The sequence below is a fragment of the Salmo trutta genome, chromosome 2, assembly GCF_901001165.1.
Source record: "Salmo trutta chromosome 2, fSalTru1.1, whole genome shotgun sequence".
Lineage (NCBI taxonomy): Eukaryota > Metazoa > Chordata > Actinopteri > Salmoniformes > Salmonidae > Salmo > Salmo trutta.
In genome coordinates, this window is record NC_042958.1 from 69,516,968 (window position 1) to 69,543,864 (window position 26,897).

At 42.3% G+C, this 26,897-nt stretch overlaps 1 protein-coding gene across 1 annotated transcript in view; it reads right to left on the reverse strand.

The window, feature by feature from the left end:
* Positions 1-235: 235 nt before the first annotated feature.
* slc4a1b (solute carrier family 4 member 1b (Diego blood group)) overlaps positions 236-26,897 on the reverse strand; it is a 37,265-nt gene continuing 10,603 nt past the window's right edge. The window contains exons 3-18 of the mRNA XM_029712893.1: positions 26,118-26,301; positions 20,704-20,839; positions 17,748-17,817; positions 17,545-17,587; positions 16,983-17,167; positions 16,227-16,437; positions 12,572-12,775; positions 12,146-12,294; positions 11,213-11,407; positions 10,585-10,833; positions 10,155-10,244; positions 9,208-9,374; positions 8,527-8,768; positions 2,700-2,869; positions 2,144-2,317; positions 236-1,708 (exon numbers count right to left, since the gene is read on the reverse strand). Of these exons, the coding sequence (XP_029568753.1) occupies positions 1,628-1,708; positions 2,144-2,317; positions 2,700-2,869; positions 8,527-8,768; positions 9,208-9,374; positions 10,155-10,244; positions 10,585-10,833; positions 11,213-11,407; positions 12,146-12,294; positions 12,572-12,775; positions 16,227-16,437; positions 16,983-17,167; positions 17,545-17,587; positions 17,748-17,817; positions 20,704-20,839; positions 26,118-26,277 (2,526 nt within the window). The 5' untranslated portion in view covers positions 26,278-26,301 and the 3' untranslated portion in view covers positions 236-1,627. The remainder of the gene's footprint in view (positions 1,709-2,143; positions 2,318-2,699; positions 2,870-8,526; positions 8,769-9,207; positions 9,375-10,154; positions 10,245-10,584; positions 10,834-11,212; positions 11,408-12,145; positions 12,295-12,571; positions 12,776-16,226; positions 16,438-16,982; positions 17,168-17,544; positions 17,588-17,747; positions 17,818-20,703; positions 20,840-26,117; positions 26,302-26,897) is intronic.

Below are 26,897 nucleotides of genomic sequence, written 5' to 3' on the forward strand. Positions count from 1 at the left end.
GTGAAAATATTCCACTTTTCCGCAGTGAAATCTCTTTCTCGCTCCATTTAGGGACGCCATCTTTAACGTACCCCCGTCAATGCATGTTGTCTTCTCTCATGTCTCATATGTTTTAAAAAAGAAATAAAATATGAGCGGGTCAATGCAAAGTAACCAATCAGGTGGACGAAAGGGTGCGATTACCGACGGCAACCGATCAGTGACGAATACAAAAAAGTGAAATCACTATATATATATTTTTTGAAGCATTTATTTGATGTTGAGAAAAGATCACAACAACAAAGAAACACTGTCAGACCTAACTTTTTATTGATAAATTAAACACACCCCTATGCATCCCTCCATCCTCTCTTCAAATATACTTTTAATTTATGATTTTAGCTTTGATGTATGTACATATAGATAATAGTAATGGTGTCTTTTTGTAGGCACTAACCACCACATTTCGTTTGCCAAAGCCTATGCGAAAACGAATGGTTATTTTAGAGGGTTTTTGGATAAACGCTGAAAATAAGGTCTGTGGTAAACACAGGTTTAGGAGATCTTAACGTTTTGTTCTATGAGATAATCTTCATCCGCTAACGTAATTTTTTTGTGAATGTTGAAGCATTTATATAATCAAAACATGCACATACAGCACATAAAGGCTTCATAATTCATAAAGGTCGCGCTAACTGACGGATATTATCTCATAGAACAAAACTTATAAGATCTCCTCAGACTTCTTTTCAACATTTATCCCAAAACCCTATTCTTTCCCCATTAATTTTCCCCATAGGAATGGCTAAACAAACCAGAGGTTACTCATTTCCATTTTTAGGACTACAAGCTTGCTAGCTCTATTGTTCAAATCTCTCTTATACAATATTTAAATCAATAATATTCCACAATCCCCAGGGGCTTAAATTAAAATAAAAGCATTTTTTTGAATTTATCCCATCTCCATAGTACTTCATATCAATACGTAAAACAATACCTAAAAGTTATTCGAAAGGCAAGTTTCAGTGATTTGGCTTCTTCAGTCATATGGTAGCTTTGTCATTCATGGTTAAAACTCCTTAAAAAGGTGAAAGATATTGACACTGATATGGCCTCAGTCTACAGCTGTCTGCTTTTCAGCTCAACTGTTAAAAAATACCATAATATTGGGCAGACGTGCAAAACGTCATTCTTATATGGAATAAAGCCTTGTACAATTTTTTGCAAGATAATAGTTCTAAGTAAAAACCTTTTTAAAGGCCTTACAAAGGTGGAAAGTCAATAGAGCAAGGTGAAATTAACACACTATCATAGGCCAAAGTATTATTATGGCAGGAAGAGCTGTTTGCTGTTTAAATACACACATATATGGCTGCAGGAATGTTTGACTGGAAAGAAATAGGGAAATATACAGAAGATATATTCAACTCTTTAAAAAATCATTTTCTTTTACTGACAATTTCTTATATTTGAAATCTAAGGGTCATAACCTACTATTTGGGCTTCATGATGGTTTAAAAACACTCCAAAGGATATACATGTCAGTTCATACGGTAGTAGACAAAAACAAGAATCCTATTAAAATACTTTGTCATGTCAGATAAATAAAATAAAGGGCTTTTAGATAAAAAATGGCAGGTCCAGATGTCTACAATGGCATCTGAGTTTCATTGTAGACATCCTGTCCAGGTTCCTCCTCAAATGTCACCTTAGCATCGTCGGCGTCCAACTGAAACACAACAGAACAAGGAAATACATAACAGTAAGGAAGAATCTCATTCCATGTCAACCTCAACAAACGTTGTGCTTATTGGTTGCTTTATGTATGAGACCAAACCAAACAAAGGCCTTCGATTGACTGATTTCAAATGAAGATTCAGCCACAATGATGACCAGCATGATATAGATGAGGGTGAGAGTGAGGTTGCCTGTAGGTATGCTGCATTGTACTGTATTGTTCTGTATTGTACAAATAATAATAATAATATGCCACTTAGTAGATCATTTTATTCAAAGCAACTTGCAGTACAGTGGGCACATTCCTTTTTTCGTATGTGTATCTGATCCCCTGCGGGAATTGAACCCACAACTTTACCATTACCAGCACCAAGCTTTAATAATAGGACCACACACACACACACACAACACCCTGATGTCTACTTACACATTTCATCTCCAGTTCGGTGAAGAAGCGTCCGGTCATGGCCATGCGGAGGGGGATAGTGAGGATGAGAATGAAGGGCAGGGCCAGGGAGGCCGGGCTGGACTTGACGATCCACAGCACTGCCAGACACACCACCTGGATGGCTGTGTATAGGTGCATCCTGCCCGTTGACACCTAGTGCAAGTATGAATAGGGAGAAAGGGAATTCTGATTCTTATTTATTTACTAATACCATCTCCTTTTTGAGGGAGTCCTAGCCAATACACAAGAATACAGAGGCATACAGCGTGATGTCGTGATCTGATAATCTGACCTACAAAAACAAACACATAATAACCAAAATATGGCATCTTTCCCATGGCGTCTTGATCTAGTCTTTAACTGGTTGTAAGAGTCCAGTTGGTTGTAATCTGGTTATATTACGTCTTCTCAACCAAAAAAACAGTTTATAACTACAAAATGTTGTCATAAAGACGTCACATCATATGCCACATTTTGCCCAGATCCCTGACACAGTGGGCATATTGTGTCAGGGATCTGCTGTCTGTTAATATACCCTGGTGGCGTAGGGCTCGTTGGGGTGGTATTTCTTGGGGACGAGCAGGAGCAGAATGCGATCCCACAACTGGATCCCGTTGAGCGAAGTGATTCCCATGTAGAGGAAGATCCCGAACAGAGCCGTCATCGGAATCATCTTCAGGATGGGCTCCATGAGAATGGACAGACCTGGATACAAACAGGTATTAGCTTCGTCAATACAGGTGAAGGATGAAGATGCCCCTAGACACTGATGGGGTCAGTTTTGCATTTCCCCCACTAATGGTTAAGGACTGGGGGGGTGTATTTTATGCATTATGCAATGATATGGGCAGTGACCATGTAACGCTTTTACAACATACTGGTGTGCTGGTTATCAAGGGGCAAAGTATTGACACATTTTTTGAATTGAGAGACGAGCTTAAAGTTATCTTTACTGACCATAATTTTCACTTGTCTGACTGCTTGCATGATGACGAGTTACTCACACGACTGGCCTATCTGGGTGATGTTTTTCTTGCCTGAATGATCTGAACCTAGGATTACAGGAACTCTCCGCAACTATATTCAACGTGCGGGACAAAATTGAGGCTATGATTAAGAAGTTGGAGCTCTTTTCTGTCTGCATTAACAAGGACAACACACAGGTCTTTCCATCATTGTATGATTTTTTTTTGTGTGCAAAATACAAATTGTCTCGGTAGCCATTTGATTAGGTGTTCATGAGTCTTATGGCTTGAGGGTAGAAGCTGTTTAGAAGCCTCTTGGACCTAGACTTGGTGCTCCGATACCGCTTGCCGTGCGGTAGCAGAGAGAACAGTCTATGACTAGGGTGGCTGGAACCTTAGGGTCTTCCTCTGACACCGCCTGGTATAGAGGTCCTGGATGGCAGGAAGCAAAACCCCGGTGATGTACTGGGCTGTTCGTGCCTTGCGATCGGAGGCCGAGCAGTTGCCATACCAGGCAGTGATGCAACCAGTCAGGATGCTCTCGATGGTGCAGCTGTAGAACCTTTTGAGGATCTGAGGACCCATGTAAAATATCTTCAGTCTCCTGAGGGGGAATAGGTTTTGTCGTGCCCTCTTAATGACTGTCTTGGTGTGCTTGGACCATGTTAGCTTGTTGGTGATGTGGACACCAAGGAACTTGAAGCTCTCAACCTGCTCCACTGCAGCCCGGTCGCTGAGAATGGGGGCGTGCTCGGTCCACTTTTTCCTGTAGTCCACAATCATCTCCTTTGTCTTCATCACATTGAGGGAGAGGTTATTGTCCTGGCACCACACGGCCAGGTCTCTGACCTCCTCCCTACAGGCTCTCGTCGTTGATCAGGCCTACCACTGTTGTGTCATCGGCAAACTTAATGAGGGTGTTGGAGTTGTGCCTGGCCGTGCAGTCATGAGTGAACAGGGAGTACAGGAGGGGTCTAAGCACGCAACCCTGACGGGCCCCTGTGTTGAGGATCAGCATGGCGGATGCGTTGTTACCTACCCTTACCACCTGGGGGTGGCCCGTCAGCAAGTCCAGGATCCAGTTGCAGAGGGAAGTGTTTAGTCCCAATGTCTTTAGCTTTTTGATGAGCTTTGAGGGCACTATGGTGTTGAACGCTGAGCTGTAGTCAATGAATAGCATTCTCACATAGGTGTTCCATTTGTCCAGGTGTGAAAGGGCAGTGTGGAGTGCAATAGAGATTGCATCATCTGTGGATCTGTTGGGGTGGTATGCAAATTGGAGTGGGTCTAGGGTTTCTGGGATAATGGTGTTGAAATTAGCCATGACCAGCATTTCAGAGCACTTCATGGCTACAGATGTGAGTGCTACGGGTCGGTAGTCATTTAGGCAGGTTACCTTAGTGTTCTTGGGCACAGGGACTATGGTGGTCTGCTTAAAACATGTTGGTAGGGCTGCGCTCAGAGTTTCTTGTCTTGGCAAATCGCGCTGTTAAGACACTGATGCCCTTTGCAACCACGTACCTATGTGAGAGTGGGTTCTCGGCCCTCACTAGCATGAAAACTAAATACAGGCACAAACTGTGTGTGGAAAAGGATTTAAAACTGAGACTCTCCAATACAACCCAACATTGCAGAGTTATGTGCATCCTTTCAAACACACCCTTCTCATTAACCTGTGTTTAGTTATTCACCATTTTTGATGAACAAATACGTTTTTATATGCAAGATTGCTAAATAAAAGCACAATTATTGATTATTATTATATTATTATTTGTGCCCTGGTCCGATAAGAGCTCTTTGTCACTTCCCACCAGCCGGGTTGTGACAAAAACTCACACTCATTCCTATGCTTATTAAATGTAATGTATAGTGTGTGTGGCAGGCTTACAATGATGGCAAAAAACAACATTTGAGAGTGAGCTGACCCTGGTGCTAGAGGGGGTACGCAGCTGGAGGTTGAATATTTGAAGGGGTACGGGACTATAAAAGTTTGGGAACCACTGCTCTACACTATACTTGCTTGTTTTGTCACATAAACTGAAATTAGGCAAACTATTAGAATTTTAGTAACCAGGAAATGGCGGAGCGATTACTGCATAGTGTATCTTTACAGTTTCATTGTTAGGACAGTCACCATTTCGTTACAATATGATTTGGCACATTTTTAAAAATATTTTCCATACATTTTAATCAAAAAATATATTCCTTAGAAATACATTTAAATGCATTTTTTTGTATTTACCAAATATATTGATAAATACATTGAAAGATATATTCTAAAATACATTATTTAATGTATTTCAGAATGTATTTTGAACTACATTAAATTTGTTTTCAGAATCATTTCACGTACAGTGCCTTGACTTTTTCCACATTTTGTTACGTTATAGCCTTATTCAGATTTTTTTTTAAATCCTCAGCAATCTACACACAATACCCCATAATGACAAAGCAAAAACAAGTTATAGAAATTTTTGCAAATGTATTAAAACATTAATAACAGAAATACCTTATTTATATAAATACTCAGCCCCTTTGCTATGAGACTCAAAATTTAGCTCAGGTTCATCCTGTTTCCATTGATCATCCTTGAGATGTTTCTACAACTTGATTTGAGTCCACCTAGTGTAAATTCAACTGATTGGACATGGTTTGGAAAGGAACACATGTCTATATAAGGTTCCACAGTTGACAGTGCATGTCAGAGCAAAAAAGAAGCAATGCGAATCGGGGGAGAAGGGCCTTGGTCAGGGAGGTGACCAAGAACCTGATGGTCACTCTGACAGAGCTCCAGTGTTCCTCTATGGAGATGGGAGAACCTTCCAGAAGAACAACCATCTCTGCAGCACTCCACCAATCAGGTCTTTATGGTAGAGTGACCAGACGGAAGCCCCTCCTCAGTAAAAGGAACATGACAGCCCGCTTGGAGTTTGCTAAAAGGCACCTAAAGACTCTCAGACCATGAGAAACAAGATCGGAGCAAAGTACAGAGAGATATTTTTCTGCAGCAGGGACAGGGATACTAGTCAGGATCGAGGGAAAGATGAACAGAGAAAAGTACCTGCTCCAGAGAGCTCAGGACCTCAGACTGGGGCGAAGGTTCACCTTCTAACAGGACAACGACCCTAAGCACACAGCCAAGACAGAGCAGAAGTCTCTGAATGTCCTTGAGTGGTCCAGCCAGAGCCCGGACTTGAACCCGATCGAATATCTCTGGAGAGACCTGAAAATAGCTGTGCAGCTGTACTCCCCATCCAACCTGACAGAGCTTGAAATGATCTGCAGAGAAGAATCTGAGAAACTCCCCAAATATAGGTGTGCCAAGCTTGTAGTGTCATACCCAAGAAATCTCGAGGCTATAATCGCTGCGAAAGGTGCTTCAACAAAGTACTGAGTAAAGGGTCTGAATACTTCTGTAAATGTCATATTTCTGTTTTTTCTTTTTATAAATTAGCAAAAATGTCAAAAAACTGTTTTTCTTTTGTCATTATTGGATATTGTGTGTAGATTGATGAGGGGAATAAAAACAATTTAATCAATTTTAGAATACGGCTGTAACGTCCCAAAATGCGAAAAAGTAAAGGGGTCTGAGTACTTTCCAAAGGCACTGTATATTCTAATATACATTTTACATACATTTATGTATACATTTTCAAATAAGCTCTGCAGTATTTGTAGGAATGTTTTTAAAATGTATTAAATAAGGCTTCTCTAGTGGCGCAGCGGTCTAAGGCACTACATCGCAATGTTGCGGCGTCACTACAGCCTGGGGTTTGTTCCCAGGCTGTGTCACAACCGGCCGTGACCGGGAGTCCCATAGGGAAGCGCACAAGACCCTGGTCGTCAGTTGAACAGTGTTTCCTCCGACACATTGGTGCAGCTTGCTTCCATGTTAAGCGAGCATGTGTTAAGAAGCGTGGCTTGGCGGCTCATGTTTCGGGGACGCATGACTCAACCTTCTCCTCTCCCGAGCCAGTTAGGGAGTTGCAGCGATGAGACAAGATCATAATTGGACCACAATTGGATATCACGAAATTGGGGAGAAAAAGGTGTTTACGTAAAATTTAAAAAGAAAAACATTATTTGGCCAATTTTAAATATTTCACATGTATCCGAAAAGATTAATCACAAAAATATATTTTAAATGTATTTTTTCCCCATATGGTACGAATAAGAATTGACCGATCAAGCAGTGGTGTAAAGTACTTAAGTCAAAATACTTGAAAGCACTACTTAAGTATTTTTTGGGGGTCTCTGTACTTTACCTGACTATTTATATTATTGACAACTTTGACTTTTTTTCCCATGACATTTCTAAAGAAAATAATGTACTTTTTACTCCATACATTTTCCCTGACACCCAAAAGTGCTCATTACATTTTGAATGCTTAGCAGAACAGGTAAATGGTCCAATTCATGCACTTATCAAGGGAACATCCCTGGTCATCTGTACTGCCTCTGATCTGACGGAGTCACTAAACACACATGCTTCGTTTGTAAGTGATGTCTGATTGTTGGAGTGTGCCCCCGGCTATAAGTAAAAAAAAAAGAAAATGGTGCCGCCTGGTTTGCTTAATATAAGGAATTAGAAATGTTTTATACTTTTACTTTCGATAGTATATTATATAAGTATTAGTATATTTTTGCTATTACATTAACTTTTGATACTTAAGTGTATTTAAAACCATATACTTTTACTCAAGTAGTATTTTACTGGGTGACTTACACTTTTACTTTAGTCATTTTCTATTAAGGTACAGTTGAAGTCGGAATTTTACATACACTTAGGTTGGAGTCATTAAAACTTGTTTTTCAACCACTCCACAAATGTCTTGTTAACAAACTATAGTTCTGGCAAGTCACTTAGGATATCTACTGTGTGCACGACACAAGTAATTTTTCCAACAATTGTTTACAGACAGATTATAACACTTATAATTCAATGAATCACAATTCCAGTGGGTCAGAAGTTTACATACACTAAGTTGACTGTGCCTTTAAACAGCTTGGAAAATTCCAGAAATCCTATATCGACATAACCTGAAAGGCCACTAAGCAAGGAAAAAGCCACTGCTCAAAAATCGCCATAAAAAAGCCAGACTACAGTTTGCAACTGCACATGGGGAAATTTTGGAGAAATGTCCTCTGGTCTGATGAAACAAAAATAGAACTGTTATTCTGACATTTGACATTCTTAAAATAAAGTGGGGATCCTAACTGACCTAAGACAGGGAATTTTTACTAGGATTAAAAGTCAGGAATTGTGAAAAACAGAGTTTAAATGTATTTGGCTAAGGTATACGTAAACTTCCGACTTCAACTGTATCTTTACTTTTACTCAAGTATGACAATTGGGTACTTTTTCCACCTCTGTGATCTAGTAGTGAGGTCACTCACCGACGAGCAGAGCCACCAGAATCCCACTGACCCTCTGCTCCAGAACCTTCTCGATCTCCGGCTTGGGCCCCTTGCTCATGACGGTGAGGGCGTTGGCATGGGTAACCGAACGCACGGTGGCGGCACTCAGCCACGGCACGCCAAAAATTGCACCAAACCCACCCATGCCCACCAGGATGAGAAGGTCCAGATGGAAGCCGGATCCCTTGACCATCTTCCTCTCCGGCTTACTCACAATCAGACTGACAAGGAATAAAATAAAGGTTAGGTTATGGGTAAAGGTTAGGGGTAAGGATTGTGTATCTATGGCCTTGTCCAGAAATAATCCTTAGAAACAAATGTGTAGGAGATGGGGAATAGGGGTTTTGGACAGGGCCATCATAATGTAACCCTGTTCACAAAAAAACCCTAGCCCTTACAACCTACTGTAGCCTTTCTGAGGGCATGGTGGAGATACAAGCATATTGCTCTCTGAGTATGTTTTCCACAATAAATTATTTTTCCATATCTCAGTTACTTTTGTAACTGAAATTTCTATCCAATGACTTATTTCACAATCACACAATTTCACTTGTAAATGGCCTGATTTACAAGTGAAATAACCAGGTTTTGGTAAATGGCCTGATTTTAAACTGTAAACATTGTAAATGGCCTGATTACTGATTGACAGCTGTCACTCACGTGGTGATCTGGGACTCGAGGAAGATGAGGATGAAGACGAGACAAGCGGGCACACAGCAAGCGAACATCACCCACACGGGGAAAGTCTTGTGTTCGCCAAACGGGTTGATGAGCCAACCTCTGGCAGCAGGGTTTGACACCGTTAGACCCTTGGGTACTACCAGTTTCTAACCAGGGAAAGACACCAGTTAGGGTGGCAAACTTTTAATTAATTTGATCTATTCCTACGTCAGGTAAGTTAGGCTTATGTAACGGCCGTCGTACGTAATGGACCAAGGCGCAGCGGGTTGAGTGCTCATCTTTACTTTATTAGAACACGTATCAAACAAAACAAGAAAACGAACGAACAGTGTTGCAGGCTAAACACACAGCAGTACAACTTCCCACAAAGGGACAGGTGAAAACAGGCTACCTAAGTATGACTCTCAATCAGCAACAACGATGTACAGCTGTTCCTGATTGAGAGCCATACCAGGCCAACACAAAGAAATACACAACATAGATAGAACCCAGAATATGGCACATAGAACATAACCCAAAAACCCCGGAATACTCTAAACAAACACCCCTCTACATAAACACACACCCCGAACCACATAAAACAAAAACCCCCCTGCCACGTCCTGACCAAACTACAATAAAAAATGACCCCTTTACTGGTCAGAACGTGACAGCTTATTATGCTCAACTCACACTACAAGTTTATTCTATAGCAAAGTGAATTGATACTTTAGTTGAAAGTAGAGTTGAAAATGCTTTATAAAAAATGCTTTAGAATTTTGTGTAGTCTGAAAATTTCCAGAAAACCTGCAGTCATAGAAATAACAACTTAGCCTGAGTGCCAGTCTGTTTGTGCCACCATACCAACATGTTTGGTCCGACAATGACAGAGCAATGGAGTTGGAAAGAGCACAAACATATCTGAGACCAGGCTAGCAAGGACTAACCTGGGTGTACGCATCCTCTATGTTGATGTCCACAACACACATTAAGAAAATAGCAATGGGCACCCCAAAGTCCCCCATCAAGCGCCGGATCTGAAAGGCAGACAAACACATAACAACAAAGCTTGACAAGTGTATCTGACTGGTTCCAAGGCTAGTGCCGAGTCCCCTGTCTTATAATTTAAAGTGCTTATAGCACTTGAATAATTTAATTGAGTTGAACTTTATTGATCCCCAATCAGGGATTGGATGGGCATGTAAAGAAACGTTGTTAAACTAAAGATACAAGCCCTATTGAAAGGAAATCATGCTACAATTGAAATGAGTCTGTTGACGTTATCCTCAATGTGTGCATTGTTGTATTCACATAGCTGAGGCCACTTTAAATGTACATTAAATTGTCGAATAAAAATGTATTCATTAATATCATTACCTTTCCAGGTAGGAAGGTCCCGTTCTTGAACTGGCGCAGGAAGAAGGCGATGAAGAAGCATCCAAACATGAGGCACATGGAGAGCAGGGCCGTGTTGGGGTAGGCCCGGTACAGGATGTTGACTGTGGTGGTGGTGTTTCCAGTGCTGTTGTCATACAGGTGGTTGTGGATCACCACTGGGTGCCATGGGTCCTCCACCGTGTTGTTGAGGTGGTCGTAGTTCAGGATCAATGGGTGGGCCTTGAAAATCTACAGACAGCGATTGGATGAATGTTGGTTGTGCTTTTTGAAAAAGCTGTATTTCCATTCCTGTTTTTTAGCAAAAACAATGATTTATTTCTCCGGTCCTTTGAGTCAGACACCAGTAATTGATATTGAAATAAAGTTAAGAGAGAGCAATAGGATTGGAGGAGTAACGTAACAGTAATGACAGTGTAATAATGTAATGTAACAGTATTGACAGTGGAGAAATGTAATGTAATGACAGTGGATTAACATAATGTAACGGTAATGACAGTGGAGTAATGTAATGGAAAAATAATGACATTAGACTGAATTAATGTAACATTAATGACAGTTGAGTAGTGTCATGTAACAGGATGGACAGAGGTGGGATGGTGATGTATACCCTGCCCAGCTTGGCGAAGGTCTCGTAGATGAAGATGAGGGAGATAAGGATGGAGAAGATCTCCTGGGTGAAGCGGGAGATGAAGCGGACCAAGAAACTGCCCTCGAACGCCACGATGAGCACCACGATGAACACCAGCCACACTCCCACCCACACACGCCCCACAATGTACTCAATGTCCTGAGACTTACAGAACTGAATGGAATGGAATGGAATGACTCCAGGTTATTGCCAGTGGTCAGTGATATTTAGTGGTATTCTACATATTCTGTAGTCAAAGCGATATGTGAAAATGTGAACTTTTTCATAAAAACATGAAACTTGGTACACTTGTACAGTTTGGAGCCCTGAACATTTTCAGATATGGATCCATCGCAAAAACAACTCATGATGGCCGTGGTGGACATTTTCCATTCCTACATAACCAAATAATGTATTTTACCTCATATCTCCAAAACCTAACATAATAACATAGGAGTAGACATAAAATGTTCGGTTTACAATGATGCCATGCACAACTTAAAAAATCACTCCAGGCAGCCATGGTGGCCATTTTGCTATTCCGCCACAACCACCTGGCTCCATATTTGAAAATAATCAGGGCCCCAAACTGCACCAAGTTCCATACTTTTATTAAAAAGTGAATATATCACCTAAAATTTGGCACATATTGCCTGGACTAATAGGATATGCTGTGTACACATCTTTAGCATTCTCAAATGACCATTTACTATTCATCATACACTTAATGAAATATGATGAAACACATATGACACCACAAACATAACAGAAAGAAAAAAACACTAACAAAACACTTGAATAAGATGCATCGTTGCATGCACGATGGAATATCAGTTTTATGTCGATCAGACATAGAGAGCCATAGCTCATTAGTCATTTTTCAGGTGTTGCGTTACAAGAGGAGTCACTCACGGCAAAGAAGGCCTCCTCAAACACCAGAAGTGGGCCTGAGAAGCCGATGACCAGGACGGGCTGGGCTGCGATGCAGCAGAAAATGACTCCCTGGACACAGGTGGAGACCAGGAGCTCAGACACACCCATCATGTTGTCCACCTTATCAGCTGAAGTAGGGAAGTGGGAAAGGAGAGGTTATGGCGTTACAGACATGGGTTTGAATAGTATTTGTTTTCTTTCAAATATTTTAGTTGCATTTGATTGAGCTTGCCTAACCCAATGGAGTAGTCCCCAAAGTACAAATCACACCCATCTGGCACACCTGACAGGCTCACTCTGACACATAGATAACACGAACACACATATATATATACACACACACACACACACACGCGCGAACACATAAGCAAGCACGTACAACACACACACACAGACAGTATTTACCTAGCAATCCTCCGAAGGTGACGGCAGGGGACAGGGCAGCGAAGTAGATGAAGATGACAGCGGCGAGAACTTGAGCATTGAGGGCATCGGTGAAGTCACTCACATAGTGCTGGTAGCGTCTCTTCGCATCTCGTATCATCCCGCCGAACGGCCGACCCGTACGAACCAGAGGATCCTCAGGAGCAGGCCCAGATGGTTTGGAAGCTAGGAAAAGATTAGGTATAGCTAAGCTGGGAAGGTTTGGAGTACCAGTCAAAAGTTTGGACACACCTACTCATTCAAGGGTTTCTCTACATTTGTACTATTTTCTACACTGTAGAATAATAGTGAAGATATCAAAACTATGAAATAACAAATATGGAATCAAATATATTTTAGATTTTAGATTCTTCAAAGTAGCCACCCTTTGCCTTGATGACAGCATTGCAGACTCTTGGCATTCTCTCAACCAGCTTCACGGGGAATGCTTTTCCAACAGTATTGAAGGAGTTCCCACATATGCTGAGCACTTGTTGGCTGCTTTTCCTTCACTTTGCGGTCCAACTCATCCCAAACCATCTCAATTGGTTGAGGTCGGGTGATTGTGGAGGCCAGGTCATCTGATGCAGCACTCCATCACTCTCCGTGGTCAAATAAACCTTGCACAGCCTGGAGGTGTGCTTTGGGTCATTGTCCTGTTGAAAACAAATGATAGTCCCACTAAGCGCAAACCAGATGGGATGGCGTATTGCTGCACAATGCTATGGTAACCATGCTGGTTAAGTGTGCCTTGAATACTACATACAGTCACAGACAGTGACACCCGCAAAGCACCCCCACACCTGCTCTTTCATGCTTCACAGTGGGAACCACACATGCGGAGATCATCTGTTCACCTACTCTGCATCTCACAAAAACACGGCAGTTGGAACCAAAAATCTCAAATTTGGACTCATCAGACCAAAGGACACATTTCCACCGCTCTAATGTCCATTGCTCGTGTTTCTTGGCCCAAGCAAGTCTCTTCGTCTTATTGGTGTCCTTTAGTAGTGGTTTCTTTTCAGCAATTCGACCATGAAGGCCTGATTTATGCAGTCTCTAATGAAAAGTTGATGTTGAGATGTGTCTGTTACTTGAACTCTGTGAAGCATTTATTTTGGTTGCAATCTGAGGTGCAGTCAACTCTAATGAAATTGTCCTCTGCAGCAGAGGTAACTCTGGGTGTTCCCTTCCTGTGGTGGTCGTGAGAGCCAGTTTCATCATAGCGCTTGATGGATTTTACGACTGCACATAAGGAAACTTTCAAAGTTCTTGAAATTTTCCGCATTGACTGACCTTTGTGTATTAAAGAAATGATAGACTGTCGTTTCTCTTTGCATATTTGAGCTGTTTTTCCCATAATATGGACTTGGACTTTTATCAAATAGGGCAATCTTCTGTATACCACCCCTACCTTGTCACAACACAACTGATTGGCTCAAACGCATTAAGGAAAGAAATTCCACAAAGTAACTTTTAAGAAGGCACACCTGTTAATTGAAATGCGTTCCAAGTGACTACCTCATGAAGCTGGTTGAGAGAATGCCAAGAGTGTGGAATGCTGTCATCAAGGCAAAGGGTGGCTACTTTGAAATGTAAAATATATTTTGATTTGTTCAACAAGTTTTGGTTACTACATGATTCCATATAAGTGTTATTTCATAGTTTTGATGTCTTCACTATTATTCTACAATGTAGAAAATAGTAAAAATAAAGAAAACCTCTGGAATGAGATGGTGTGTCCAAACTTTTGACTAGTACTGTACTTCTAATAAAAAATATTTAAATTAGGGTTGGAACGCTGATATGATTTTTTTTTCTGGAAAAGGTTACAGTTGAAGTTGGAAGTTTACATATACCTTAGCCAAATACATTTAAACTCAGTTTTTCACAATTCCTGACATTTAATCCTTTCCCTATCTTAGGTCAGTTAGGATCACCACTTTATTTTAAGAATGTGAAATGTCAGAATAATAGTTAAGAGAATTATTTATTTCAGCTTTTATTTCTTTCATCACATTCCCAGTGGGTCAGAAGTTTACATACCAAATAGTAATTGTGTGTAGCATTGCCTTTAAATTGTTTAACTTCAGTCAAATGTTTCAGGTAGCCTTCCAAAAGCTTCCCACAATAAGTTGGGTGAATTTTGTCCCATTCCTCCTGACAGAGCTGGTGTAACTGAGTCAGGTTTGTAGGCCTCCTTGCTCAAACACGCTTTTTCAGTTCTGTCCACACATTTTCTATAGGATTGAGGTCAGCGCTTTGTGATGGCCACTCCAATACCTTGACTTTGTTGTCCTTAAGCCATTTTGCCACAACTTTGGAAGTATGCTTGGGGTCATTGTCCATTTGGAAGACCCATTTGCGACCAAGCTTTAACTTCCTGACTGATGTCTTGAGATGTTGCTCAATATATCCACATCATTTTCCTCCCTCATGATGCCATTTATTTTGTGAAGTGCACCAGTCCCTCCTGCAGCAAAGCACCCCCACAACATGATGCTGCCACCCCCGTGCTTCACGGTTGGGATGTGGTTCTTCGGCTTGCAAGCCTCCCCATTTTTCCTCCAAACATAATGATGGTCCTTATGGCCAAACAGTTCTATTTTTGTTTCATCAGACCAGAAGACATTTCTCCAAAAAGTACGATCTTTGTCCCCATGTGCAGTTACAAACCGTAGTCTTGCTTTTTTAATGTGGTTTTTCAGCAATGGCTTCTTCCTTGCTGAGCGGCCTTACAGGTTATGTCGATATAGCACTTGTTTTACTGTGGATATAGATACTGTTGTACCTGTTTTCTCCAGCATCTTCACAAGGTCCTTTGCTGTTATTCTGGGATTGATTTGCATTTTTCACACCAAAATACGTTCTTCTCTAGGAGACAGAACATGTCTCCTTCCTGAGCGGTATGATGGCTGCATGGTCTCATGGAGTTTATACTTGCGTACTATTGTTTGTACAGATGAACATGGTACCTTCAGGCATTTGAAAATTGCTCCCAAGGATGAACCAGACTTGTGGAGGTCTGCAATTGTTTTCTGAGGTCTTGGCTGATTTCTTTTGATTTTCCCATAATGTCAAGCAAAGAGGCACTGAGTTTGAAGGTAGGCCTTGAAATACATCCACAGGAACACCTCCAATTGACTCAAATGATGTCAATTAGCTTATCAGAAGCTTCTAAAGCCATGACATAATTTTCTGGAATTTTCCAAGCTGTTTAAAGGCACAGTCAACTTAGTATATGTAAACTTCTGACCCACTGGAATTGTGATACAATGAATTATAAGTGAAATAATCTGTCTGTAAACAATTGTTGTAAAAATTACTTGTATCATGCACAAAGTAGATATCCTAACCGACTTGCCAAAACTATAGTTTGTTAACAAGAAATTTGTGGAGTGTTTGAAAGACGAGTTTTAATGACTACAACCTAAGTGTATGTAAACTTCCGACTTCAACTGTATGTTTTTTTTTTTTAACCGAAGGAGACCTCCATTAACCAACTACAAAACAGGTGCTATGGATGCAAGTGGGTTTTTGCAACACTTATGTATGTGTATGCTCATGTATTGATGCTATTTTAATTCATTCTAATCTATTGTATTGTTGTAGAATATGTTAATGAGCCTCCACCCACATTTGCGGGGCTTCAAGTCCAGATGCAACACGGGGTCGGAGGGACGGAGCCTCTCCTGCAGCAGTTTCTTCTGGAAGCCGATGATGGACTGGAGCATCGCCCCGTCCTGGATCTCTGTGGGAGGGATCACGATGCTGCAGTCCATGAAGTCAGCCATGGCATCCATCAGCTCCCGTTCGCCCTGCGCTTGGAACGCCGCCTGGTTGAACACCTGGGATAGAGGGAGAAGAAGAGAGGGGAAAGAAATAGGGATGTGGGTCCCGTGTTGCTCAGTTGGTAGAGCATGGTGTTTGCAACGCCAGGGTTGTGGGTTCGATTCCCACGGGGGACCAGTACGGAGAAAAAAAAATGTATGAAATGTATGCATTCACTACTGTAAGTCGCTCTGGATAAGAGCGTCTGCTAAATGACTAAATTGTAATGTGAGAAAGTATGATGTCTAGTGTCTTTTTGTATTGTTGTGAAGTTATATACTTTGGGCCGGTTTCCCTGACACAGATTAAGCCTAGTCCTGGAATAATTAACATGCTCCTTGGAGAAATTGTTTTGCATTTCTCCTAAATGGAGAGTGTATCATGGTTGTAGTCCTAGAAACACCCATATCTTACAGACATGTACTGATGCTGGTTAAACAATGTGTCATGAATCCCGTTTTTGATGATTACCATTTCCTGTTTACCTGCTCTCATTTCCTGTACAGTTTAGCTCATCTCCACTTCCTGCTCTTTCATTGGACCTTTTAATTTGCTAACTCACTTTGTCGGCCATGAGTGCTGCCATTGCCCGGCCGGTTTCGTGGTAGTCCATGTCACTCTTGGTGGGGCCCACCAGGATAAAGACGAAGCGGACTGGCACTGGGGCCTCCAGGGCCGAATCCAGAACCAGAGCCTCTTTCAGACGCACAAATGCCACCGTGGGCCTCTCCAGGAAGTCCAGAGCTCCTGTACACATACACACACAAACAAACATACATACGCATACATAGGTATGACACAGGATGTTGGTGGCACCGTAATTGGGGAGGACTGGCTCATAGTAATGGCTGGAACGGAATCAATGGAATGGTATAGAACTCAAACATACAGTATGGTTTCCATGTGTTTTATACCATTCAAGCCATTATTATGAGCCATCCTCCCCAATTAAGGTGCCACCAACCTCCTGTGAGGTATGAGTATACATACACATAGACAGGCATGAAGATGTGCGCACACACACACACACACACACACACACACACACACACACACACACACACACACACACACACACACACACACACACACACTACTGATAACCAATTCAGATGTGCACTTACCAACAAGCACCATAGAGGCCTCTACAGTGTCAGTTGCATCTCTCTGAGGAAAGAAAAGTAATGTGTATAGTATTTGGTCAAATCAATTATCTAAAATGGCTGTTTGAACACATTGACATTGAATTTGTGTGTTTTTAAATGTTGATATTGTTGATCTATTACTGTTCAGGGTGACTGCCGACTGAACGACACATTACACGTACCCTCTCTTTGACAGAAAAGTTCTGCATCTCCACCCCCCCGACCAAGGGTTGGCTCTCTACTGCAGTTTGGCTGGGGAGAGAATCACACCTTATATTCATGTACTGTATGTATAGCTCATAGAAAGGCTTATGCCTAGGTAATGTAACAGGTCCCCATTCTATGTCAGTTGTAGAGTTACGACCAGGCTATCCCTCTCTGGCGCATGAGGGCCCCAGGCAGCCTTTCATTACACACACCTGTCACCATCATTACGCACATCAGCGCTCATTGGACCCACCTGGACTCCTTCGCGTTTTGATTGCCTTCCCTATGTCTGTCTGTTTCCTCTGTTTCATCCCAGTGTCAGCATTATTGTCATTTCCGTCTCCCCTGTCCAGACGCAGTCTGTATTCTGTTCCTGTCCGTGGTCCTTAAAATGCTCACTCCCTGTACCTGCTTCTCGTCTCCAGCGTCGATCCTTACAGAATGCTGACACCCCTGTACGAAGCCTCAGGGAAGTTTTTGTTTTGTTGGTGACGTTGGGTCTGGGTGCCATCGCCAATGGAACCGGGGGTGACACAGCTGGCTTGTCGGGCTTCCACGCCTTAGCTGGCTCGAGAGGTTTCCTTGCCCCGGTTGGGTTGGCAGGCTCCCATCCCACATCATGCCTCAGCCGGCCCATCAGGCTCCCACGCCTCAGCGGGATCGTCAGGCTTTCACGCCTCAGTGGGATCGTCAGGCTTTCACACTTCAGCCGAATCGTCAGGCTCCCACGCCTCAGCCGTCTCGTTGGGCTCCCATGCCTCAGCAGGATCGTCAGGTTTTCACGCCTCAGCCGGCTCTCATGGCTCCCATGTCTCTGCCGGCTCGTCGGGCTTCTACGCCCCCAGCCGGCTTGTCCAGCGCCCATGCCTCGCCCGGCCCTTCAGGCTCGCCCAGGTGGGACGCAGTGTGGCGTCCCTAGAGGGTGGGGTACTGTCACGCCTGCTCCCACTCTCCCTCTCTGGCGCTCGAGGGCGCCAGGTGGCCTTTCATTATGCACACCTGTCACCATCATTACGCACATCAGCGCTCATTGGACTCACCTGGACTCCTTCACGTTTTGATTGCCTTCTCTATATCTGTCTGTTTCATCCCCGTGCCATCATTATTGCCATTTCCGTTTCCCCTGTCCAGACGCTGTCTGTATTCTGTTCTTGTCCATGGTTATTAAATGTTCACTCCCTGTACCTGCTTCTCGTCTCCAGCGTCGATCCTTATAGTATGGCCTTATTTCTACTACTACATATTGGATGACTGTCATTCATATTCCATTCACTTAACTCAATGTAACATCAATAGGTTTAGGCTATTACATGATACTCTAATTTGCCCTATAACCATCATGAGGTTGCTACAACCTAGCCTACAAATGAAAGTTGATAATGTGGGTGCATCGGTCGAGAGACAAATTGTAGTAATCAAGGTGACAGACAGTGACACATTCAATACCACCTTGCACATTCTTGCCTGCATCTAGCTGATCTGGGGTGTAATCATTAGTCCAAACTGTTGCAAAAAACTAAAACGAGAGTTTCTATTGAACAAATTCAGGCATGTCCCTCCCCATTTTGTTCCGTTTGCTTCCGTTTAAGAAACGTTTTGCAACAGAATCGGCCGGAATGCATACACCCTGATCACCTGCGTATAGAGTTCACTTTCATAGCAGCCATATATAGCATCATCACTTTGCTCGTTGTATAAATCCTTTTCGAATCTACACGCTCTCCTCCTCTCACCTTTTCCCTTCGCTTGTGGACTTCAGTGCACAACAAAACAGCTGTCTGTGACCAGGCGCAAAACCCTCTCCAATCCAAACCTTCATATCATAACCGTTAGCTGCTACACAGCCTACATAATTTTCACCATATTAATGTTATTGTCAACAAACTAAAATGAACACGTTAGTAAACTCACAATCCAATCCATGTGTACAATCATGCAGTACAGCGTACAGCAAGCAGTTTAGCATTTACACCGACGGGCCCCGGTGGAAATAAATGAATAAAACCTCAAGTTTACCTTGACTTGGAAGAGCTGCAGTGTTGGAAAGCCTTAGTCTGCTAGCTAACATACATAGCATTCCTCTCTGAGTCAGCTTATTGAGTAGGCTAAATTAGCTGCATTAGCTAAGTAAGTGACAGGTTAACAAGGAAGAAATGAGTACAACAAAATATAGCTAGCTTTCTCGCTCTCTCTGCTACTTCTCCTTCATTTGTGAAGAAATGTATTTTCCCAAAACTGTTCAACTATTGTTTCTCTCTCTCTTTGAGTCAACTACTCACCACACTTTATGCACTGTAGTACTAGGTAGCTGTAGCTTTCAGTATATTCTCTGATTCATTGATTGGATGGGCAAGATGTCAGTTCATGCTGCAAGAGCTCTGATAGGTTGGAGGATGTCCTTCAGAAGTCGCCATGATTACTGTGTAAGTCTATCGAAGGGGGTGAGAACCATGAGCCTCCTAGGCTTTGTATTGAAGTCAATGTACCCAGAGGAGGACAGAAAATACCTGTCCTCAGGCTACACGATGGTGCTACCCTAGAGGGTGCTTTTGAGGCTACTGTAGATCTTCACTGCAAAACCGTGTGTTTTAATCAGTTATTTGGTGTTGTGAATGTATTTAGTATAGTTTTATCTAAAAATAATAACTTTTTGAAAGTTAAAAAAATATATTAAAAAAAATCACTGAGTGGGATGCTCCCGCCCTTCCTCCTCACTGGTCCCTTAGTTAGTATTTATATGGACAGGGGTATGGATTGGCTTTGAACCACCTCCGATACAAAGACCTGAGTAGGACTTTACTGTGACAGACCATCTGAACCCATTGCGCTAAAGCCTAGACGTTTACTTAGACAGCAAACACAAGTCTTCAGGTCTTAGGCAAGATGACTAATCATACAAGCGTAGCTTAGTGAACACCTAGTGAACTTTACCTGCGGTTTTGGAGCAGGGAACGGAGAACCCCATCCCGATCGCTGGGCCTGATCTCTTTCTTGCTGATCAACTCGTCCACTATCTTCTCAGCGATGCCGGAGAGACTGCGCTCCACCCGGTCTAGCATCACCACACCTGAACAATCCACAGGAAACATCACAGGGTGAGAGGTTGAACAGGGCCAGGGTTAAAATAAGAAGGAAGGATGTAAGAGGGGTGGAAGAGAGAGAGCAACTACGAAGGAAGGGAAACGGAAAGGAGATACCGAGTCAGTTGCACAACTGAATGCATTAAACTGAAATGTGTCTTCTGCATTTAACCCAACCCCTCTGAATCAGGTCACTGATGTTGACTGGTTGTATGGGAAGGAATATGCAGGTGCAGTACCCCTATAGGTAATTTCCTCTTATATTGCAACACAACCTAGAAATACAGGTTCGGACGGGTTCTACAGTTAGAGGGCAGTTGACGGAGCTCACTCGAGCTTCAAGGTCAAAATCTGATAATTTCTCTCAAGATCTCATCTTGATGATATTCACTCATCTTCAAACCTGTTCAAAGACTTTTCAATAAATGCTACCTTTCCCTTTACAAGGTAGCTACTGCAACAAAGACAGAGTTACAACATAGCTTTTGCCAATCCAGTCATGCCAGATCACTGATTACCTCACTAAAAGAAGAAGAAACTACCCACTGGGCACAAACTGATTGAATCAACATTGCTTCAATGTAATCATTAATACGATGGATGTCACCATCTCAACCAAACATCTAAGTCAAAGAATAGGAGTAAATGAAATCAAACTTTATTTAAAGTGCATTTCAAGTTTGATAAGATTTTGTCCTATTCTTTAACTGGTTGAGATGGAGATGTGAATCGAACATACAGTATCAAATTATTAATTTTGAGACAAACTGGATATTGAATTGTGGTTGGTTGTCAACGAAACCAAATATCAACATTTGAAGGAGATGTATCTTCTGTTTGCATAGATCCATCTGTGCCACTGACTTAGTCTGGATTTAATTCCAGTTTGTCTACAAATTAATAATTAATATGTTGGATTCACGTCTTCATCTCAATAAAAAATAAAAGTTAAAGAGTAGGATAAAGCCAGTGGCTCAGATGAAACTCTCCTGCGTTGTCAACCAAGCACAATTCAACAATACAGTGACAAGAAAAAACATGTGAACCCTTTGTAATTACCTGTATTTCTGCATAAATTGGACATAACATTTTTGCTTATCTTCATCTAGGTCACAACAGTAGACAAACACACTCTGATTAAACTAACACACAAACAATTACACATTTTCATGTTTATATTGAACACACCGTGTAAACATTCACATTGCAAAAAGTATGTGAACCCAATTTAATAACTGGTTGACCATCCTTTGACAGCAATAACCTCAACCAAACATTTTCTGTAGTTGCGGATCAGACCTGCACAACGGTCAGGAGGAATTATGGACCATTCCTCTTTACATAACTGTTTCAGTTCAGCAATATTCTTGGGATGTCTGGTGTGAACCGCTCTCTTGAGGTCATGCCACAGCATCTCAAATCGGGTTGAGGTCAGTACTCTAACTGGGCCACTCCAGAAGGCGTATTTTCTTCTGTTGAAGCCATTTTGTTGTTGATTTACTTCTATGTTTTGGGTCGTTGTCCTGTTGCATCACCCAACTTCTGTTGAGCTTCAATTCAGACAGATAGCCTTACATTCTCCAGCAAAATGTCTTGATACACTTGGGAATTCATTTTTCTGTCGATGATAGCAAGCTGTCCAGGCCCTGAGACAGTAAAGCACCCCCAAACCATGATGCTCCCTCCACCATACTTTACAGTTGGGATGAGGTTTTGATGTTGGTATGCTGTTGTAACAGCCGTTGTAGGAAGTGGACCAAAATGCAGCGGGTACGTGACTGCTCATATTTACTTTATTACGAACACCACACAAAAACACGAAACCACGAACGACAGCTAACAGTTCTGCAGGCTAAACATAGCAGTGCACGAATACAACTTCCCACAAAGGGACAGGTGAAACAGGGCTACCTAAGTATGACTCTCAATCAGCAACAACGATGTACAGATGTTCCTGATTGAGAGCCATACCAGGCCAACAAAGAAATACACAACATAGAAAAACATAGAAATACAAAACAAGAACATTACCCAAAAACCCCGGAACACATAAATCAAACACCCCTCTTACATAAATACATATCCCATTAAACCCCGAACCACATAAAAAAATACCCCCTGCCACGTCCTGACCAAACTACAATAACCAATAACCCCTTATACTGGTCAGGACGTGACAGCTGTCCCTTTTTTTCTCCACACATAGTGTTGTGTGTTCCTTCCAAACAACTCAACTTTAGTTTCATCTGTCCACAGAATATTTTGCCAGTAGCGCTGTGGAACAACCAGGTGCTCTTTTGCGAACTTCAAACGTGCAGCAATGTTTTTTTTAGGACAGCAGTGGCTTCTTCCGTGGGGTCCTCCCCTGAACACCAATCTTGTTTAGTGTTTTACGTATCGTAGACTCGTCAACAGAGATGTTAGCATGTTCCAGAGATTTCTGTAAGTCTTTAGCTGACACTCTAGGATTCTTCTTAACCTCACTGAGCATTCTGTGTGGTGCTCTTGCAGTCATCTTTGCAGGACGGCCACTCCTAGGTAGAGTAGTAACAGTGCTGAACTTTCTCCATTTACAGACATTTTGTCTTACTGATGAACATCAAGGCTTTTAGAGATACTTTTGTAACCCTTTCCAGCTTTATGCAAGTCAACAATTCCTAATCTTAGGTCTTCTGAGATGTCTTTTGTTTGAGGCATGGTTCACATCAGGCAATGCTTCTCGTGAATAGCAAACTCAAATTTTGTGAATGTTTTTTATAGGGTAGGGCAGCTGTAACCAACATCTCCAATCTCGTCTCATTGATTGGACTCCGGGTTAGCTGACTCCTGACTCCAATTAGCTTTTGGAGAAGTCATTAGCCTAGGGGTTCACATACTTTTCCAACCTACACTGTGAATGTTTAAATGATGTATTCAATATAGACAAGAAAAATACAATAATTTGTGTGTTATTAGTTTAAGCACACTGTGTTTGCCTATTGTTGTGACTTAGATGAAGATCAGATAAAATTTTATGACCCAGTTATGCAGAAATCCAGGTAATTCCAAAGGGTTCACATACTTTTTCTTGTCACTGTATTTTTGTATTACAGTAAACAGCTTAAAGTTAAGGCTATCTTACAAATTATGGCTACATTTTGAGTTTAGTTTACTGTAACTAGTATAAATGTCTTCCTACTTAATCATAGAAAGCATTAATGTTCAAGATAGCATGCAAAGGTCGCAAGTTGTGGAGATATTCACACTTGCTGTAATAATCTGTGCAGAATCTTGAACAGCGTTGATCGCTTGCACTATGTACTTTTTTTTCACCCCAATTGGTAGTTACAGTTTTGTCCCATTGCTGCAACTCCCGTATGGACTCGGGAGAGGCGAAGGTCGAGAGTCATGCATATTCCAAAACACGACCCCGCCAAGTTGCACTGCTTCTTGACACACTGCTCGCTTAACCCGGAACCCAGCTTCACCAATGTGTCGGAATAAACACCATACAGCTGGCAACCAAAGTCAGCGTGCATGCGCCTGGCCCACCACAAGGAGTCACTAGAGCGCAATAGGACAAGGACATCCCGGCCGGCCAAACCCATCCCTAACCCAGACGACGCTGGGCCAATTTTGAACCGCCTTATGGGTCTCCCGGTCGCGACCGGCTGCGACACAGCCTGGGATCAAACCCGGGTCTGTAGTGACGCCTATGTAGTGACGCTATGCAGTGCTTTAGACCACTGCGCCACTCGGGAGGCTCTGCAATGTGTACTTTAATGTAATCTCAACTGCAATCCAGGTTATTTGGCTGTGCTATTTGATGAAACACAGTGATAACGCATTAAGTTGTTGTATAAATACAACATATCTGACATTGTATTGCCATTTGAACTTTGTTGTGCTTTTAAATGGTTGACAGCGCAGATAAGACATTTAGATGACACCTAAACTAAAAAGCAGATATTGTTTTTCCATTGGAATTTAGTTGTGCTTTTAGATGTTTGAAAGGATATTGATAACATATTGGGAATTTACAAAACTTCTGGCTGTCTTTTTGAGTAGGTGAATAATGGTTGAAATCTCAGTGATCAACATCTCAACCAAATATTACCCAAACGTCCACTTTGAAATGACGTGGCGTGCCCAGTTGGCAGGCTTTTCAGTCCATTCTATTCTATTCCATTCAAATTCAAATAAATTCCATTCAGATAAGTAATACTTCTACGAGAGAAGGAGGAAGAATGCATTTGAAAACTATTGGAATGGGACCTTTTCCTCCATTCAACTCTATACTGGGTCGTGTTCCCAAATGTTTTTGGCCAGTGACCCCATTTTGATATATATATAAATATATATATATTTTTACGACCTCACCATGTAAAGAAAGTGATGTAATCAATAGCTAATGTTTCATGTTTTATTTGGGCGCTATGACAGTCTATTACAAATCAGTCTGACAGTACTTCAATCTGAAGGAAGTATGGTTTGAAGTGACTGAAATGCATCAGAAAGGTATTAGGAAGTTCAGAAGATTATCAGGCAATAATTGTTTATGATATTCTGTGTAGAAAAGAACACCATCATCGCTTTCAATGACGATGTTCTCCCCCCCCCCCCCCCCCCCGAGTCTGATTTGGTGCCTGGTCCTGTGCGTGCCTGGTCCTGTGCGTGCCTGGTCCTGTGCGTGCCTGGTCCTGTGCGTGGCTGGTCCTGTGCGTGGCTGGTCCTGTGCGTGCCTGGTCCTGTGCGTGCCTGGTCCTGTGCGTGGCTGGTCCTGTGTGTGGCTTGTGAGCATTGTAATAGCTTATAGCTCCAACCGTTCACAAGTTAGAGCGACATTTGTAAGAAGTAAACAGAAACCGCTTTGTTTGTCACGACCTGTTCAGCGGATATCGAAGGTTACTCACATCACAATGGTTCTTTCTATGAACCAAGCAGCGATTTTTCTCCATAGTTTCTCTCGTGACCCTATTTTCAAATCAAGCGACCTACATGGGGTTGCAACCCCTAGTTTGTAAACGCTGCATTGGGGCATGCAACGGAAAACGTCTTAAAACATTTCAGAACTTAAAATGAAAATGAGCATTTCTCATTGGACAAGCCTAGGTGGTTCCTCCCTGTTTCAGTACATTTTCTTCAGTTTGGTGCCTAATGAACACAACCATGGGACAAAACACGGGGTTCTACCTGGACTAAGAAATGTTAATTTTCGTTTTCCATTGCAAAGCGTTTCAAAACATTTTCCGCTGTGTACCCTAATAAACACGGCCCTGTTCTGACCTGTGTTCATGGTGCGGCGCAGCTGGATGAGGCTCTTGAAGGTGAGGTAGGAGATGTGTGAGGGTCCCCAACCCCCGGCCTCGGGGTCGTAGCTCTCCTCATAGCCCACCCATCGGCCCCTCTCCTGCCAGAAGCCCTGCTGGTTCTGCTGGTCATTCATCAGCTCGTTCAGCTCCACGTAGGCCTGCATGGGGAGACACAAGATACTGGCAGTGTGGAATTGAGAGGGATCGCATAAGGACTAAGTGAGTTCCCAAAGTAACACACATTTTGTCCCATTTTGTGCTAATTCTCCAGCATGTATCAATGTAAATATATATGGACAGATGAAGTAATATAGCAGTAGGCCTATGGGAGCCACAGGACACTGATGCAGCCAAACTAATTTGAAATAATCCATAATGCCCGATATCGGTGTTACCCTTGTGGCAATACCGGTGCACTTAAAAAATGTGGTTACACTAATGCAGGTGATTCAAACACCCACAGGCATTCATCATTGTGCTTCACCTTATTCAAGCAAGCAGGTGCACTTGAACATGATTTAGCAGTTTCACCAAAAGGCTGATTCAGGTGTGTTCGTTATTGACATTGAAAGCAATGACCTCTCTATCAACTTTTGCGTTGTCACTCCTGCACACTGCACACATACAGATCTACAAGGCATGTAGTGAGGGTGGGGTGAGGTCGGTCGCCAAGGCACCGACATGCTCGGCTGGTTGCCACAACGAAGGAGGCCGGGTGTAGCTGGTGTCTACAGCGTAAACATGGTGGCGGTAG